The 15,728-nt window shown below is 37.7% G+C and overlaps 1 protein-coding gene across 4 annotated transcripts in view; it reads left to right on the forward strand.

Moving 5' to 3' along the window:
* CPEB4 (cytoplasmic polyadenylation element binding protein 4) overlaps positions 1–15,728 on the forward strand; it is a 134,646-nt gene that overhangs the window by 39,661 nt on the left and 79,257 nt on the right. For 3 of the 4 annotated variants that reach the window (XR_010320859.1, XM_023551502.2, XM_010592635.3), the window contains exon 3: positions 7,489–7,539. The exons of the other annotated variant lie outside the window; for it this stretch is intronic. Coding sequence is in view for 2 of the 3 variants with exons in the window: in XM_023551502.2 (XP_023407270.2) it covers positions 7,489–7,539 (51 nt within the window). In the remaining variant the exon portion in view is untranslated. The remainder of the gene's footprint in view (positions 1–7,488; positions 7,540–15,728) is intronic. 4 annotated transcript variants of the gene reach the window in all.

Here is a 15,728-nt window from a genome sequence, read left to right on the forward strand (position 1 = left end):
TGCCCTGTCACATGAAGTCACTATAGTTGACTCAACGGCACCCAACAACAACCAGTTTTAAGGGTGGTTTTTAATCACTGGAGAAGTAGTCCTGTATTTTTTAAAATATTGGCCGTAAATAAGGAAATCAGTCTTACTTCTTTTTAGTTTCTACAGTCAGTCTGAGAAAGGTCTAATTGTGTTTCTCTTAGGATATGTATAAATTTAACTCAAGTTTGTAGCCATTTACAAGTGAATTACTTCATGGTCCTAGGAATTTGATAAGTTTGTCTTGATTTTCCTTTATACTCCGGTTAGTACAGAAAGCCATTTCTCAAAATTATTTTTACACTGGGGCCAGTTCCAGAATTCTTTGTGTTTATTCACTAATTCTTAAAAAAAAAAAGTCTCTTATAAAACATGCTTCCTTTAATCAATCTTTTTTGCAAGATAGAATTTTAATTTACTGCCTTTTCTTCTTTTCCTGAATTAAAGTTTTTCTACCATCCATTGGTCTGTTTTTCCACTTTTGTTTCTATTACTCACTTTTTTTTTTTTTAAACTGACTTTGGCTGGTTTAGCTTGGACAAAAACTATGCTTAGGTTTTTAAATCTTAGGAATTGCCATTAATCACTGGTATCATAACATCCTCTTAAGGCAAGTTATCTTGTTGCTCTGACATCTAAATGTAGCATCCAGAGTGGGAAGGCTTCTGTCAGTGATAAAAATAGCCTCCCTGCTTGCTGGTTTGTCCCTAGGTTTACTGGCAGTAAAAAATCTTTTGAATTCCTTAATTGGGTCAGCTCCTCGCTAGTTTTTCTCTAGACATTCCTTCTGCCTGAAATCTTAGATGCTTTTAGATTTTGCAATTTTGCACCTGCCCTGAGTTACAGCCAAAGCAATCCTTCCTTTATAGTAGACCTTCCTGAATCTGTAGGGACATATCCTGTTGACTTACATGTTCCTTTTGCCACTGTAACAGTCTTTTTTTTCAACTACTATATCACGATTAAAACATTAAATTTTAGTTTTGGGTACAAAAGAAATATTCTCCCTGATTGCATGAAAAGGAAAAGATTTAAGTTGAATTTTTCCAAGTTTTCGTTTCCTAATATCCTTCTGTAACATGGCCGGTGTTGCTATTATAAAAGTAAGGGGCTAGGGTTTTTGTTTTGTTTTGTTTTCATTTCTCTATGAGTCAGAATTGACTCGACAGCACTGGGCTTGGTTTTCGTTTCTAGTATCAGAGAAGAATTATATTCCTATTTTTAACCAAGGACACTACTAGCAAACTCTTATTCTCTGAAACTGAAAAATCCCTCAGATGGCCACTCCCTTCTCCGGGGTTCCAGTTTGGGATTTGTTTGGCCAAAAGGAATCATCCCTGTTCCTTTCTCTCACAAGTGGAAAATCGTTGGTTCTCTCTGCTTTATAGTTAGAGGGGGCGGGGGGATGGAGAGGAAAGGAATTAAGATTAATTCCTACTGCCTGCTGGATGCTTTTCTGGGCATTCTGCAGATACTATCTCATGAATTTCTTACGACAGCCCTCCGAAGTAAATGGAAACGTTTTCTTGTTTTATTACTGTTCAGGGAAGCTAAGTAATTTGACCTGGGTCACAGGATGGGATTGGTCGGACTCCCTACCCTTTCACTGCAGCTTTCATGGCAGAGAGACTACCAGTTGCTGACTTTGTGCCATTCATTCATTCAACAGCTATTTATTGAACATTTTTCTCTGCTCCAAGCTCTGGAGTACAAAACTTGAAATTTGTCCTCAAAGTGCTCTTTGCCCTAGAAGAAGAGATAGCTTAGAAATAGGCAGTTTAAACACAGTGTAATAAGTACAATTGGTGGTCTCTGGGACATGTAGAATTTTCTGAACCAGAGACGGGGTGGCTTGGGTCAGAGAAGGCTTCCCATAAGATGTGTGATGTCTATCAGGGAATCTTCCTGGGCAGAAGGATAGAGGGTTGAGTAATAAGACATGGGGGACAAAAAGAAGTAAAAGCATTCTAGACAGAGGGAGTAACCCAGAAGTAAAAGGCAGTTATGGGCCAGGAGTTCTGAATGACTGAAGTGCCTGATGGGAGATGGGAAATGGTAGCGTGGAGAGATGAACCTGGAGAGATGGACGAGGGCGTGAATGCAAGGATTTTGTAAAGTCCAGCTTTTACATTGAAGACCATATCTGTTCCAGAGAGGGATTTTGTTTAGCCTAAACTGCATATGTGTGTGTGTGTTTAATTAATTTAAATGGCTCTTGGGGGGCAGGGCAAGACTTTCCAAATGATAACAGTTCCTGCCTGTTCCACTGTTGTGCTTTTTGCATGAAAATGTTTTTATTGGAAGTCGGTCAAGTCACAGGCCAGGCAGTAGATTTTGATTTTGGGGGGAGTTATTTTATTTATTTATTTATTTTAGGTTAATAGAATATCTATTACTTTATATAATTAGAGGATAGAACATGTTGAACAAAATTTTATTCGTTCATATTGATATGTGGTCTGCATTTGTATAATGTTGGTATTCAGAAACTGAATTTATTACACATTTCTTGAACCCAGTTATACCTCGTTCAGGTCCTCAGAGCGCCATCTTGCCGCAAGTATCAGGCATTGTTGGTAAAAACAGCAGATGGAGAGACAGGTGGAGCCGCCTTTAAAAAATTACCTATGGAAATGTAGCTTCGATTTACTTTGAAATGAGCTAAATAAAATTAGCAGGAGAAGAGGTAGGAGGGGTACCTCCAGTTAAACAACAACAAGTGTGTGCCTGTGTATAAATCTTTGATCTGTCTTAAAAATGGGCCTGAGCACATACTCATCCTTTTCCCTGTTAAAAATGTTTAACGGTGTTCACCAAGGAACCCCCCCCTTTTTTTTATGTATCTAAGTTTTTATAGTTTGAGTCAGTCAAATGAAATTTAACTGAGAATTTTATGCCACTTATCACTTTATAGGACTATATGGCTATGTTTTAGACAACCCTGCAGAGTTATCCCCTATTATTACTTGGCCTATACCATGTCATCAATGCTGGCATGACTCTGAAAAAGAGAAGGTCATGGCAGGAAATCTAATAGCACTGTAGAGCGTTTGATGCTTTTCAGTGCTCGTGTGTTTGAAATGGCAGCATTTATTATATCGTTTCCTGCTGGGTCATCAGTTGCTAACATCTAGGTTGCTTTTTAGAAAATAACTTTTTTATCTAATTATGAAAGTAATACATACATATACTACTCATATATTGGAATGTCTACTTCTAGTGTTCTCTCTTTTCATCTCTTTAACTAGGTGGCTTCAGTTAGCATCTTAAAGAATATGATAGTTCATACTGTTCTTTTGAACACCTCTCCTCCCCCTCCAATTCTAAGTCAGTACGATTAGTAAATACTGACTCTTGCCAACTCAAAAAAGCTTAGCATAGAATTGCCTAGGTGGAGTATGGATCTTTTCCAGGCTTTAGAATTTGGTAGTCTAGTTCCCCAGAGTCACACTGTATGTATCAGTTGCCTATATTTGGCTAGGTTGAGTCATGTCACCAAATATAGTCTATGCGTTCTGCATGATGCATGCCAGGCCTCTGGCTCCACATGCCACAGCTGGCCTCCAGAGACGACCACTTTTCTTGTTCTAGCGTCCCTGAGGATGAAGGCTGCTGATCATGCAGTATTTCTTTATGTTTATAACACAAATCAATACCAAGAACCTTCAGAGATTAAATTTTTCCCACAAAATAGCTTCACTTGCCTGAAATCCTGATGTTCTCCTTTTCCCTTGAGAAATTCATTCTAGATGTGTTGAAACTTAAATGAGTTATCAAAAAACTAAAAACCAAACAAACAAAAGCACAGCACTGGGCTATGACATTCAGGTATCTCAGTTGTTTTTATTTTACCACACTTGATTCATTTCTAAAATTCTATTTTAAATTCAGTGGAATGAACAGTTTGACTGCTTCCCTGGTGCCTAAACTCAGGGTGCCTAGGTAAAAAAGGTCTAGCTCTTAAAGGGGGCAGCTATGTGAAAGAGATACAAAAGTTGTTCTGTAGCTGAAATGATTACATAAGGTTAGCTGTTGCTATGTATAGCTAGAAATAAATTTGGTTAGTTAATTTAAAAAAAAAAAAAAAAAAGGTTCCCTTTTGGGGAAAGATGTCTTGGGAGCAGGTGAACCTGGAAAAAAAAAAAAAAGATTTAAAAAATACTTTTCACTGGGGACGTGGAGTGAGGCCACTGTCTCAGAAGGAAGCTAGCCATGGAATAGAAAATACAGAAATGTCGGTGTAAATTAGCTCCCATAGAGCAGAGGGAATATTAGAGGAAAAATGAGAGAAAGAGTACAAGGAGAGTGTGAAAGGTTTGTCCTATGGCACTTATAATGGAAGCTTTCAGAATATTTCCACAAAGAGAGAGAGAAGTGTTGTCCATGATGGATTCATGAATGGATTTTGCTCTTTGTAACCATAGCCACTACTGTAAGGGTCTCGAGCATGCCATGCACACTCCGAATCTGAATCTGTGAGCCTGATAAGGTGTAACCTCATTTGTTAAACTGGGCTAGCCAGTCATTTTTAATTCTCCTTCTTTGACACCATATACTGTGGGAAAAGATGCGCCAGTCTGCTCCCGTTAAGATTTACAGCCTTCAAAAACTCTATGGGGCACTTCTACTCTGTCCTGTAAGGTCACTATGAGTCTGCATTGACTCAGCAGCAGTGGGTTTGGTTTTTGGTTTTAACATCATATAAGAGACGTTATGGTTCGTATAGAACAGTGGTTTCAAGCCATTAAAACACATTTTAAAAATTAAAATATCTTTTTAGAAATGATAAAATGTCCTCCTAAAATTCTTAACTTCAGTTAATATAATTAATATTTTTGTTGCTGTATTGACTTACATCATCTTTTAAAAATGCTTTTTGATAAGTAAAGTGGTATGTGTGATGGCTCTATTAGTTCATTTACTAGAGGGTTTTACAGTTATAAAATGTGCACGTATGTACTGTTAGAGAAAATCAACTGCTACTTTGAGGCACGTGATTCAGAATCAGAACTCTCCCCTCCCAGTTTTTGACAGTTAAGGTCACGTTCTCCTACCATCTCAAGTCTATCCTTTTTTTATTTTTCAAAGTCTTATACTTGTGACTGGTCATAAGATCCAGGCTTGTAGTTAAAGCACTTCAGATGGAATTCACTGGATTTGGATGCCTGACTGCATACATTAGTGTTAAAGAATGGAAACAATTTTTAGGAAGAAATTGAAATACCAAATTAATGTTTACTTCCTTCTCCCTCATCTCCAGTCTTACCCCCAATTCTAGATAAGAACGAGCTGAAATTTTAAGCGCAACAGTGAAAAGCCTTAGAAAAACAAACAAACAACCTTTTATTTGGTTTTAAATTGTAGGAAAATTATAAGCTCAGATTTTGTTTCGTATTAGACTCCACGTTTTAGATTAATTAAAGCTGCTTCTCATAGAGAACAGTTTTGTCTTTTCATGGCATGAGTTCATTTCTGTGGGGACTCTTTCAAAGAAGCAGGATTTTGAGACATTGAAGATAGCTGAGGCCTGCCCTTCCTCTCTGGAACTGTAACATGTGATTGTTGGATTGATAGGACTGCCTATTATCTCTGGTTCCTGAAGTTTTCAGTGGAACTAGGTGGAGTCTTCCTGGCATCTTGGGAGGCTCGTTCAGCCTTGAGGCATGGGAGAGCCTCTGCTTACACACTTTTTCATGACCTTTGAGAGTCTGCTATGGTTCCGTGGGGTTGGAGTTTAGGCTGCTGTTTCCTAATGTTTGCTGTTCAAAGTCATTTTTAAATTTTCACACTGTCGTCATTGTTCTTAGAGTTGGCCCCCCACTTATGGGGGCCCATGCACAACAGGATCCAACCATTGTTCTCCATGAGGTCTTCATTGGCTGACTTTTCAGAGATAGGTCTCCAGGCTTTTCTTCCTAGTCCGTTTTAGTCTGGAAGCTCTGTTGGAACCTGTTCAGCATTAGAGCAACACTGACAGATGGGTGGTGACTGTGCTTGAGGTGCGCTGGCTGGCAATTGAACTTGAGTCGCCCCTGTGGAAGGTGAGAATTCTATGACTAAACCACCACTGCTTCCAATTCTCACACTATTTCTGGCGTAAAGAGTGCCAGACTATGGTAGATGAATAATAATCATGTTCCCCTATGCTTTTTTCTAGATGTTTAAGACTTGTTGAGGGCTTTTCACCATTGTTAGGAAGGTATCAGGTACAGAAGGACATGTAGTATACAAGGACTTAAAGATATCATCATACTGATTTTTATCAGTAAGCATTTATGGTCTGGATGCCTCAACTTACATGTAGAAATTCTTCTAAAACAAAAATTAATTGTATAATTTCTTAAAAGTGGGTAAATCCCAGTGCCATTTTCCCCATTAATTGTGGCTACCAATATGGAAGATGGCTCATCCTCCAAAAATTTGAGTACCTTTAAAATTCTTCTTCGATAAGCATCTTGGGTACCGTTAAATGTTGAACCACATCAAAATTTGAAGGAAAAAAACCCAGCACTTACTGAATGTCTGTTGTGTTCTGGGCACCATGCTAAGCGCTTTGAAATTTTCTCTTATGTATAAGTGCAATGAAATGTTTTTCTTTATCTTATGTGCTTATTCCCCAAAATGTGGATTTAAACCCACCTGTGTGTCTTACATGTAGGCACATGTTTGGATGATATAGAAAAATATTACAGCTCATATTAGTACTGTAATATTACTTTTTAAAAGTAACACCAAACTATACAGACAAGAAAAAAAAAATCAAATTTGTAAAATAAAAAAAAAGGAAAGATTGTAGATAATGAGTTGATCTTAGGACATAATGATATAAAGAAAATTACTTTGAATGGGAATTTGGAAATTAGACTCACCTAATAGTTAAATAGTTAAATGGAACCCTGGTGGCATAGTGGTTAAGAGCTTGGCTGCTAACCAAAAGATCAGCAGTTCTAATCCATCAGTTGCTCCTTGGAAACCCTATAAGGCAGTTCTGCTCTGTCCTAAAGGGACAGAATTGACTCAGTGGCAACAGGTTTTTTTTTTTTTTTTTTTTTGGTTTAATAGTTAAATGGAGCCCTGGTGGTACAGTGGTTAAGCGTTAGGCTGCTAACCAAAAGGGCAACGGTTCAAATCCACCAGCCACTCCTTAGAAACCCTCTGAAGCAATTTTTCTGTGTCTTGTAAAGTCTCTATGAGTCGGAATCGACTTGATGACAGTGGGTTTAATAGTTAAATATGAGGAATGTTTTATTTTGCTACTTTCAAGCTTTCCCTCTTTGAATAGTTGTGGACATGCTGATTGACACATCCACAGAGTCATTCCATTCATTAGCACAGCAAAGTTTTCAAATACCTTTTAAATACCTTGTCTATTAAAAATGATCAATTCAGCACTGTTAACTGAATACGTTTAAACCATCTCTGAAGAAAATAAATTTAGTAACGGCCTTCTTTTACCTTCAGGTCGTCTAAACTATTCATATCCAGGATCCGATAGCTCTCTGCTTATTAATGGTAAGTGATGACTGATTTACCCGAGTGGAGTTCACAAATCTGAAAAAAGTTAGTAGTAGGTGAGAATACAGTAGGTGTGGTTCAACAAGTTGAGAAATGACATTAGTTTGTTCGGTGATAATTGCAAGTTGCTATTATCTGTCAGCTATTTTAAGAATAATTATTTTTTCTCCAGATTGTGGCAGATACTTTTTTAAAATTTGAGAGCCAACTGATTTTCTGTCCTGAAATTGGTGACAATGAGAATTCGATAATGGTGCATCAAGAATAGCTTTATCTAACATCAGCTTCTGTGGAGTGACCTTTGAAATGTCAATAAAATAAAAGCTATGTCCACATAGTTGGAAAAGTGTTCCAGGAGAAAGGGAGGGTGATCAGAGATCTAAAACCAGAAAAAGCAGCCTAAGACCACAGTGCTTGACATTGACAAGGTCATTCACTATTCGTTTGCTGTTTAAGGTGAACAACAAAGATGAAGTTTCATTGGCCTTTACAGTGCCTTCAGTAAATTCTCCTTACCCAGTCTGTTACTAACATTCTGTTGAGTTCTCTTTGTATGTGCTTATGCTGAAGGGAGCTTAATTTCACAGGGAAGCGGGGGTATCCACTAAGAGAAGAGAAGGAACTACAGAATTAAAAAGTGTTTACTTTTTGGTAGCATAGTCTAAAATAACTGGGTGGATCACAGAGGTCTTGTTTACTTCTCTACTCATTTACTATTGAATGTATATTTCAAATTTCTGTGTGTTGATAATACCTTTTGTTTGTCAAAGCTCATTTTAAGTCATCCCACCTTTAAGACATATTCTTGACTAAAGAGATACATTCTCATCATTCCAAAAACAAAGCAAATAATAATAACCGAAAAAGCTTCTACTTCTTGTCTGTTGTATAGAGTGAATAGGGAATTAAAAATTACTTTTTTGACTGGATATCCTTTTGAGTAGTGTTTGAAATCAGCGTACTATAAACATCACGGAGCCAGGAAAAACGAGAGACAAGGAGATTGATTTATGAGGGTTGTTTGGGTGCGTCAGATCTTCTAGAGACCGTATAGTTAATAAAAAACCTCATTTGTTCGTCAGACTTTGGTCTTTTCATGCTACAGCTTCCAGAAATAAGTCACAATATAGTATTCCAGGATAAACATGTGTAGTTAAAAACCAAACCCAGTGGTGAAAATGGCATCAGGATAAGGGGCTAGAATGCAAGGGCTTGCTTTATCTCTTGCTGTGGAACAAGTTCCAAGTTAGGTCCCTGTGCTGTTTCCACACTGCTCTGAACCAAGACATAGGATACTGCTGTTGTGATTTTAGGCAAAGTGGTCAACTTTTCTTTGTCTGTATTTCTTCATGAAGTGATTAAATTAGGTCATTTGCACCTGGCACGCATATTTTTTTTGAGGTAAGAAAAGTAAACACTCTGTAGTGTTTTTCTTTTAAAGCAAAATTGACTTAACATTTAAAAAAAAAACTATCCATTATTATGAGATTGTCCCTTTTTTCCTTATGAATAGATTGTTTTTTAATGACAAATGCTAATACCCCTTCTTCTATGAATAGATTGTTTTCTGATGGCAAAAAGGCAGACTGTTCCCCAAATACTTAGGTTTTAAAATTTTACTAGCTCATAAACTCTAGGAGGGGACTAGATGTTTCTACTGTTGCATACGTCGAAATTGTGTTTATTATAAAGTGGAGTCCCTGGGTGGTGCAAATGGTTAATGTGCTCAGCTGCTAACTGAAAAATTGGAAGTTCAGGTCCACCCAGAGGCACCTTAGAAGAAAGGCCTGGTGGTCTGTTTCCAAAAAATTAGCCACTGAAAACCCTCTAGAGCACCGTTCTACTCTGACGCCCATGGGGTTGCCATGAGTCAGGGTCGACTCCATGTCAACTGGTGCTGATACACTGACTGAGTTAACGTTTTCTCAGACTGAGTAGTATGAGGATTAAGAGAACAAAAAGAGATGTCAAAGAGGATGAACCTAACTTTCCTTAAGCAGGACCCTGGATTATGGGGTTGTGACTGCTATGGTCTCAAGTCTGGTATTTCGCCTTGCAGGGGCCCCAAACTTGATTTTGTCAGAATTGTTCACGTGTTAATTCTTAATAACCAACCAGCTGGAACCAGATGCCAGTTTTATTCATTTATAATGAGAAATAAAGCTTCTAGTTAGACCAGATGCTGGATCTGACTAATAGACACAGTCTCCATAGCTAAGTCTAGATTATCACAGACGGCTGCTTAATAGTTGTGGATTAAAGCAAGGTGAGGGTAGAGGGGTATTGGGACAGTTTCTTAGCTACCTTGACTTAGATGTGAGTATTGCCCATTCTCTTCAGTCATATTTATGAAACGTTTTCTAGGGCGATTCACTTCTATAGGTAAAATAATTTCGTTCATTTGTTGATTCTTAGTAGTTTTGTCCTTATTTTAGCTCAAGTTTAGGGGATACCGATATTGAAAATCTACTATAATGAATTAATTGTGTTTAATGAAAAATAAGCTAAATTTTAAACATTCATTTATTCAGTAAGCATTTATTGAACATATATGACTATGGGTCAGGCACTCACCATATTAATGCATAAATTTGTGCATAATCTCTATTACTGTGGGAGGTTAAGGGATTGTAGAATCCCCAGAAAGAACCTAAAATGGTGAGAATTCCTAACTTAGATTTCTTTATTGTTACTTCTTGATTCAGTTATTGTCAACAGTTCTGTGTATGATTAAGGTGTGAAAAACTGTTTAGGTAAAATGTAGTAAATAATTCTTTCCCACTGAAACAGAATACCCTGGTAAAAAGAAAATCATAATTTCTTTCAGAGCGTTATTTCTGGGGTTTTATCACCGTTTTTGGTTTTCCTGGTAATATGATAAGTTCTCTAGTACCATATATTTTTCTAATAACTGACCTGTAAATGGTTTAATTGTAAGGTTATCAAAGTCGCATCATTTATTTATTCTCCTAATTGCCTTTGGGCTTTTATTTTTGGATTGTACTTCTTGACATAGATATATTGAGCAAAGAGGCAGTAGCTTTGATTCTGGATTCATGTAGAATATAGATTCAAATTTCAGTCACCCTGCATATTAGCTGGGTGACCTTGGGAGAGGATCTTCTTGACCCCTCTTGACCACAGGATCTTCATCTATGAAATAGGAAAAGAATATTACCCATCTGTCTTAGTTATCTAGTGGTACTATTATAGAAATACCACAAGTGGGTAGCTTTAACAAAGAGAAATTTATTTTCTCACAGTTTAGTAGGCTAAAAGTCCAAATTCAGGGCATCAGCACCAGGGGATGACTTTCTGTGATGGCTCTGAAGGAAGGTCCTTGTCATCAATCTTCCCAGGCTCGAGGAGCTTCTCAGGCTCAGGAACCCCAGGTCCAAAGGACATGCTCTGCTCCAAGTGCTGCCTTCTTGGTGGTATGAGGTCCCCAGCTCTCTGCTCATTTCCCTTTCCTTTTATCTCTTATAAGATAAAAGGTGGTACAGGCCACACCCCAGGGAAACTCCCTTTACATTGGATCAGGGATGTGACCATAGTAAGGGTGTTAAAATCCTACCCTAATCCTTTTTAAAGGTACTTTATTCTTGCTTCATTAGCCCCAGGCAGAGATTAGGATTTACAATACATAGGAAGATCACAATCACAAAATGGAGGAGCCACATAATACTGGGAAGCATGGCCTAACCAAGTTGACACATATTTTGGGGGGGCACAATTCAATCCATGATACCATGTCATAGTGTTGTGGTAAAGATTCAATATATATAAATCACAGCATAGCCCCTGGCACATAGTAAGCCAAGTTAAAATAATTATAGAGTAAGTCATTTTTTTTGTTAGGTATATTAGTGCTGAAGACTTGTAAGAAAAAGAAAAAACACACAAAACAAGGGATTAAGGTGAGTTTGTAGAAATTGTCTATGGTTAGACATGCTTTGTCTGTTATGAAAATAAAAACCAACCCGTTGCCGTCAAGCCGATTCTGACTCACAGGGAGTAGACTCATAGGATGGAGTAGAACTGCCCCATAAGGTTTCTGAGGAGTGGCTGGTGAATTCAAACTGCTAACCTTTTTGGTTAGCCTGATGAGCTCTTAACCACTGTACCACCAGGGCTCCATTATTAAGATAGAGAACCCAAAATTTGCTATATTCACTTTTTAATGCAGTCATTCACAGCTTATATCTGTGCAGCCTTTTCTTAAAACTGAAAATAAAAGTTAAATACATCATATGGTTTTATCCAATTTTAAGACTGAAAGGAACTATAAGGAGCTGTTCTTCCCTGTCAGGATCTTAAAAACCTTTAGAGACGTGATTACTCTACTTTTTTCCAGGTGTAACTTTCTGTATCTTCTTCCAAGTCTCTGTTAAGTTGAAAGCCATTTCTTTTGTTTGAATAAAAATATGAAAGAGCTGTGTTTACTCTGTCTCTCACATGAACATGAAGATATATACATGGAGCCCGCTAACCAAAAGGTTGGCAGTTCAAATCCACCAGCTGCTCCTTGGAAACCGTATGAGGCAGTTCTGCTCTGTCAGCTATGAGTTGGAATCAACTCTACGGCCATGGGCCTGGGCTCATGTGAACATTTGAACATGAACTGTTGAATTTTAACAATTTGACTTTTATTATATAACTTGTTTTGAAATTTTCAAGCAATCTCAAACTTTTTAGAAAGAGATGGGGTTTAAATCCTGACTAAATAAAAAGAAACAAACAAACAAGATGAAGGAGTTTATATTGGAATAACGTCTCTAAAGGTTTTTAAGATCCTGACAGGGAAGAACAGCTCCTTATAGTTCCTTTCAGTCTTAAAATTGGATAAACATAAAACCATATGATGTGTTTAACTTTTATTTTCAGTTTTAAGAAAAGGCTGCACAGATATAAGCTGTGAATGACTGCATTTAAAAGTGAATATAGCAAATTTTGGGTTCTCTATCTTAATAATGGAGCCCTGGTGGTACAGTGGTTAAAATTTACGTGTACGTGTTGGAATTTGCGTGTACGAGAATAAAACTCATCCAGTGGATCAGATGACTTTTTTTTGCTATGCTCTACACACACACACACACACACACACACACACACACTATCATAAGTTTTCATCCTGTGACGTGACCTTCATATAACGCTTGTGACTTAAAAGCATTATCAGTATAATTCAACAAATAACAATTGCTGAGAATGTTGTAGTTTACCTTCTGGGAATTACTCAATTTATTTCTGTGTTGTTACAGAGATTTTATTTTTGAGGGGGAGTATTGGGAGGAATCTTTGAATTTTAAATGTATAAAAAACCAAACTTCATAGTTACTTTTTGAGTGCCTTTTACTTGTAAATTTTGTGAAATAGGAATATAATTAGAATATCTACTTTATGATTATAAAAAGCAAGCCTGAAACTTGCTCCATTTCTCAGCAAAGTATATGAAAGTTATATGAAAGTATATGAAAGTGAGTGCTGAGCACAGGCCAGACTTATCAAGTCTCCGTGGTATGTCTTGGCGTACATCTGAGATAGACATCAAATTGAAAGATGAATTTTCTTTCTACCCAGCTTTGAAGCTTTGTTTTTGACTAAGAAAACTATAACTACCACTACCTCTGTATAAAAGTGCTGGTACCTCCCATTCCACGGCTTTAGCCATTAGCAAAAATGAACATTGTGGCAAGGAAAAGTTTTAGAAAGAAAAAATATATTAAGTTTTAACAGTCATGAATGTAGTTCCATTCCTCTGAGGATGTCTGTGCACTTAGAAGCATCAACTAAATATTCGTTGGTCCCAGAGGAGATTAGTAAGAGATCTTTTAAAGGTTAGCATAGAACATCTCCTAATTATAGTTCCTTGGAATGAAAGGAGGAAAATTGTTTATTCAAGGCAGGCAGAAATCCATCAAAAGGAAAGCATAATTTTAACTAAGAGAAATGTTATAGTCAGGTACTGAAAATGTATAAAAATATGGTTCTTGTTGCTACTGGATGGTATACTGAGCAGCATGCTGAAAGAGCCCTTCCTTAAAAAGGTAACGTGACAACATCACGCAGTCTGTGCAGATGAAAAGTCAGGAGTCTAGTTGTTGAAGTTCAACCTAAAGGAGTACACGTGTGAGTTTACTTTTGAGGAAGTGAGGAAATAATTATTTATTGAACATCTGTCTGTCTGTCACATATCTACATGGTACCTTTGTTATTCTCTCATGAGCTCCCCATTTTTACAATTAAGAAAATTGAGGATTCAGGATGTACAGTAATTAGAGTTTCAATCTCTGCCTGTCTCTAAGGTCACACCTTAGAAATAATAGTCTCACGTCTTTATCATATCTTACCAGTGCTCTTCGAATGTTGTTATACAAACAGGTTAACATAAACACAAGCCTGCTGTGACTTAGGAAATTCTAACTATTAAGCATATTTCTGAAGTAATTTCCTGACAGTGAGCCCTTTAAATTAGGTGTTGATTTATAAAGTTGTTTAAAATGATTGTTTGCATCTTTGTTGAATTTTATGTCTTGATCTTTGTAATGATTGTGTCTGCTTTTTGGTTCTAGATCTTTATTCTTCTGTTAACAGATAACTTAGCTTCCAGCCTTTGATTTGGCTAGTGTCTGTCTCTGTCTATCTTTAAGTCCTTGTCTTAGTTATCTAGTGCTGCTATAACAGAAATACCACAAGTGAATGGCTTTGATAAAGAAAAATTTATTTTCTCATAGTCTGATAGGCCAGAAGTCCAAATCAGGGTGTCAGTTCCAGGGGAAGGCTTTCTCTTTCTGTCAGCTCTGGAGGAAGGTTCTTGTCATCAGTCTTCCCTTGATCTGGGAGCATCTCAGTGCAGGAACCTCAGGCCCAAAAGATACGCCCTGTTCCCGGCATTGCTTTCTTGGTGATATGAGGTCCAATGTCTCTCTGCTCACTTCTTTCTTTTATATCTCAAAAGAGATTGGCTTAAGATACTATCTGATCTTGTAGATCTCAGCAATATAATTGCCAATCTATCTTATTACATCATAGTGATAGGATTCACAGCACCTTGGGAAATCACATCAGATGATAAAATGGTAGACAATCATACAAGGGAATCATGACCTAGCCAAGTAAATAGGTATTTTGGGGAGAGACAGTTCAATCCATGACAGTCCTACTGGAAAGGCAGTTATTTGACAACATCTTTTAGTCTGAGCTGCCACCCCCCTCAAAAAAAAAAAAAATTGCCATCTGCCTTCTCAATATGGAGGCAGTGAGAGGTACAGGTAGATAGAGAGCAAAGGCAGGCCAGAGCGCCTGAATATGATCACTTACGTCACTGCCTACTAGAACCTAGCAGTATTTTACCCCTCATGGTCTAAAGTCCTATTCTTTACAAAATGGATTAGGTGCTGTCACTGAAAAGGATACTTTAATATGTCATTTGTTTGCTTTTAATATTAGTATCAAGAAGAAGACCAAAAAGGATCCTTTAACAAAATAATGTTGTGTACACGTAGTCCCTGGGTTACAGATGAGATCCATTCCTAACTATGTCTTTAAATTGAATTTGCAGGTAAGTCGGAACAGATGATAACTGTTCTTATTTAGCCTTACTTCAGTGGACGACAGAGTCCTGGTGGCCCAGTGGTTAACCAAAGGGTCAGCTGCTGACCAAAGGGTGGACAGTTCGAATCCACCAGCCACTCCTAGGAAACCCGATGCAGCCATTCTACTCTGTCCTATAGGGTTGCTGTGAGTCACAGTCTACTTGATGGCAAGGGGTCTCAGCATAAGAAAAGGCTGGAAGGCTTTTCAGTGATTTAAAAATTGCATGTAGAGCAAGTGAAGGTGATTGTGATGAAGAATTTGTTGGGATTAGGGGTAGGGCTGGTGTCCTGGTGGTGCAGTGGTTAAGAACTCAGCAGCTAACCAAGAGGTCAGTGGCTCAAATCCACCAGCCACTCTTTGGAAACCCTCTGGAGCAGCTCTGCTCTGTCCTATAGAGTCACTGTGAGCCCCAGTGAATATGGGGTAAGGGTTGGTTCAGTGATTTCAAAGTGAGCGCACACTTACATAAAATTAAAGGGCAAGTACCACTTGATCACAACTCAGGGACTTACTGTATGTAATAATAATAAATTCAAATAGTTCAGAAAGGGATAAAACAAGAAATGAAAGCCTTCTGCCTTTCCCCATCC

Source organism: Loxodonta africana, chromosome 2, assembly GCF_030014295.1.
Source record: "Loxodonta africana isolate mLoxAfr1 chromosome 2, mLoxAfr1.hap2, whole genome shotgun sequence".
NCBI lineage: Eukaryota > Metazoa > Chordata > Mammalia > Proboscidea > Elephantidae > Loxodonta > Loxodonta africana.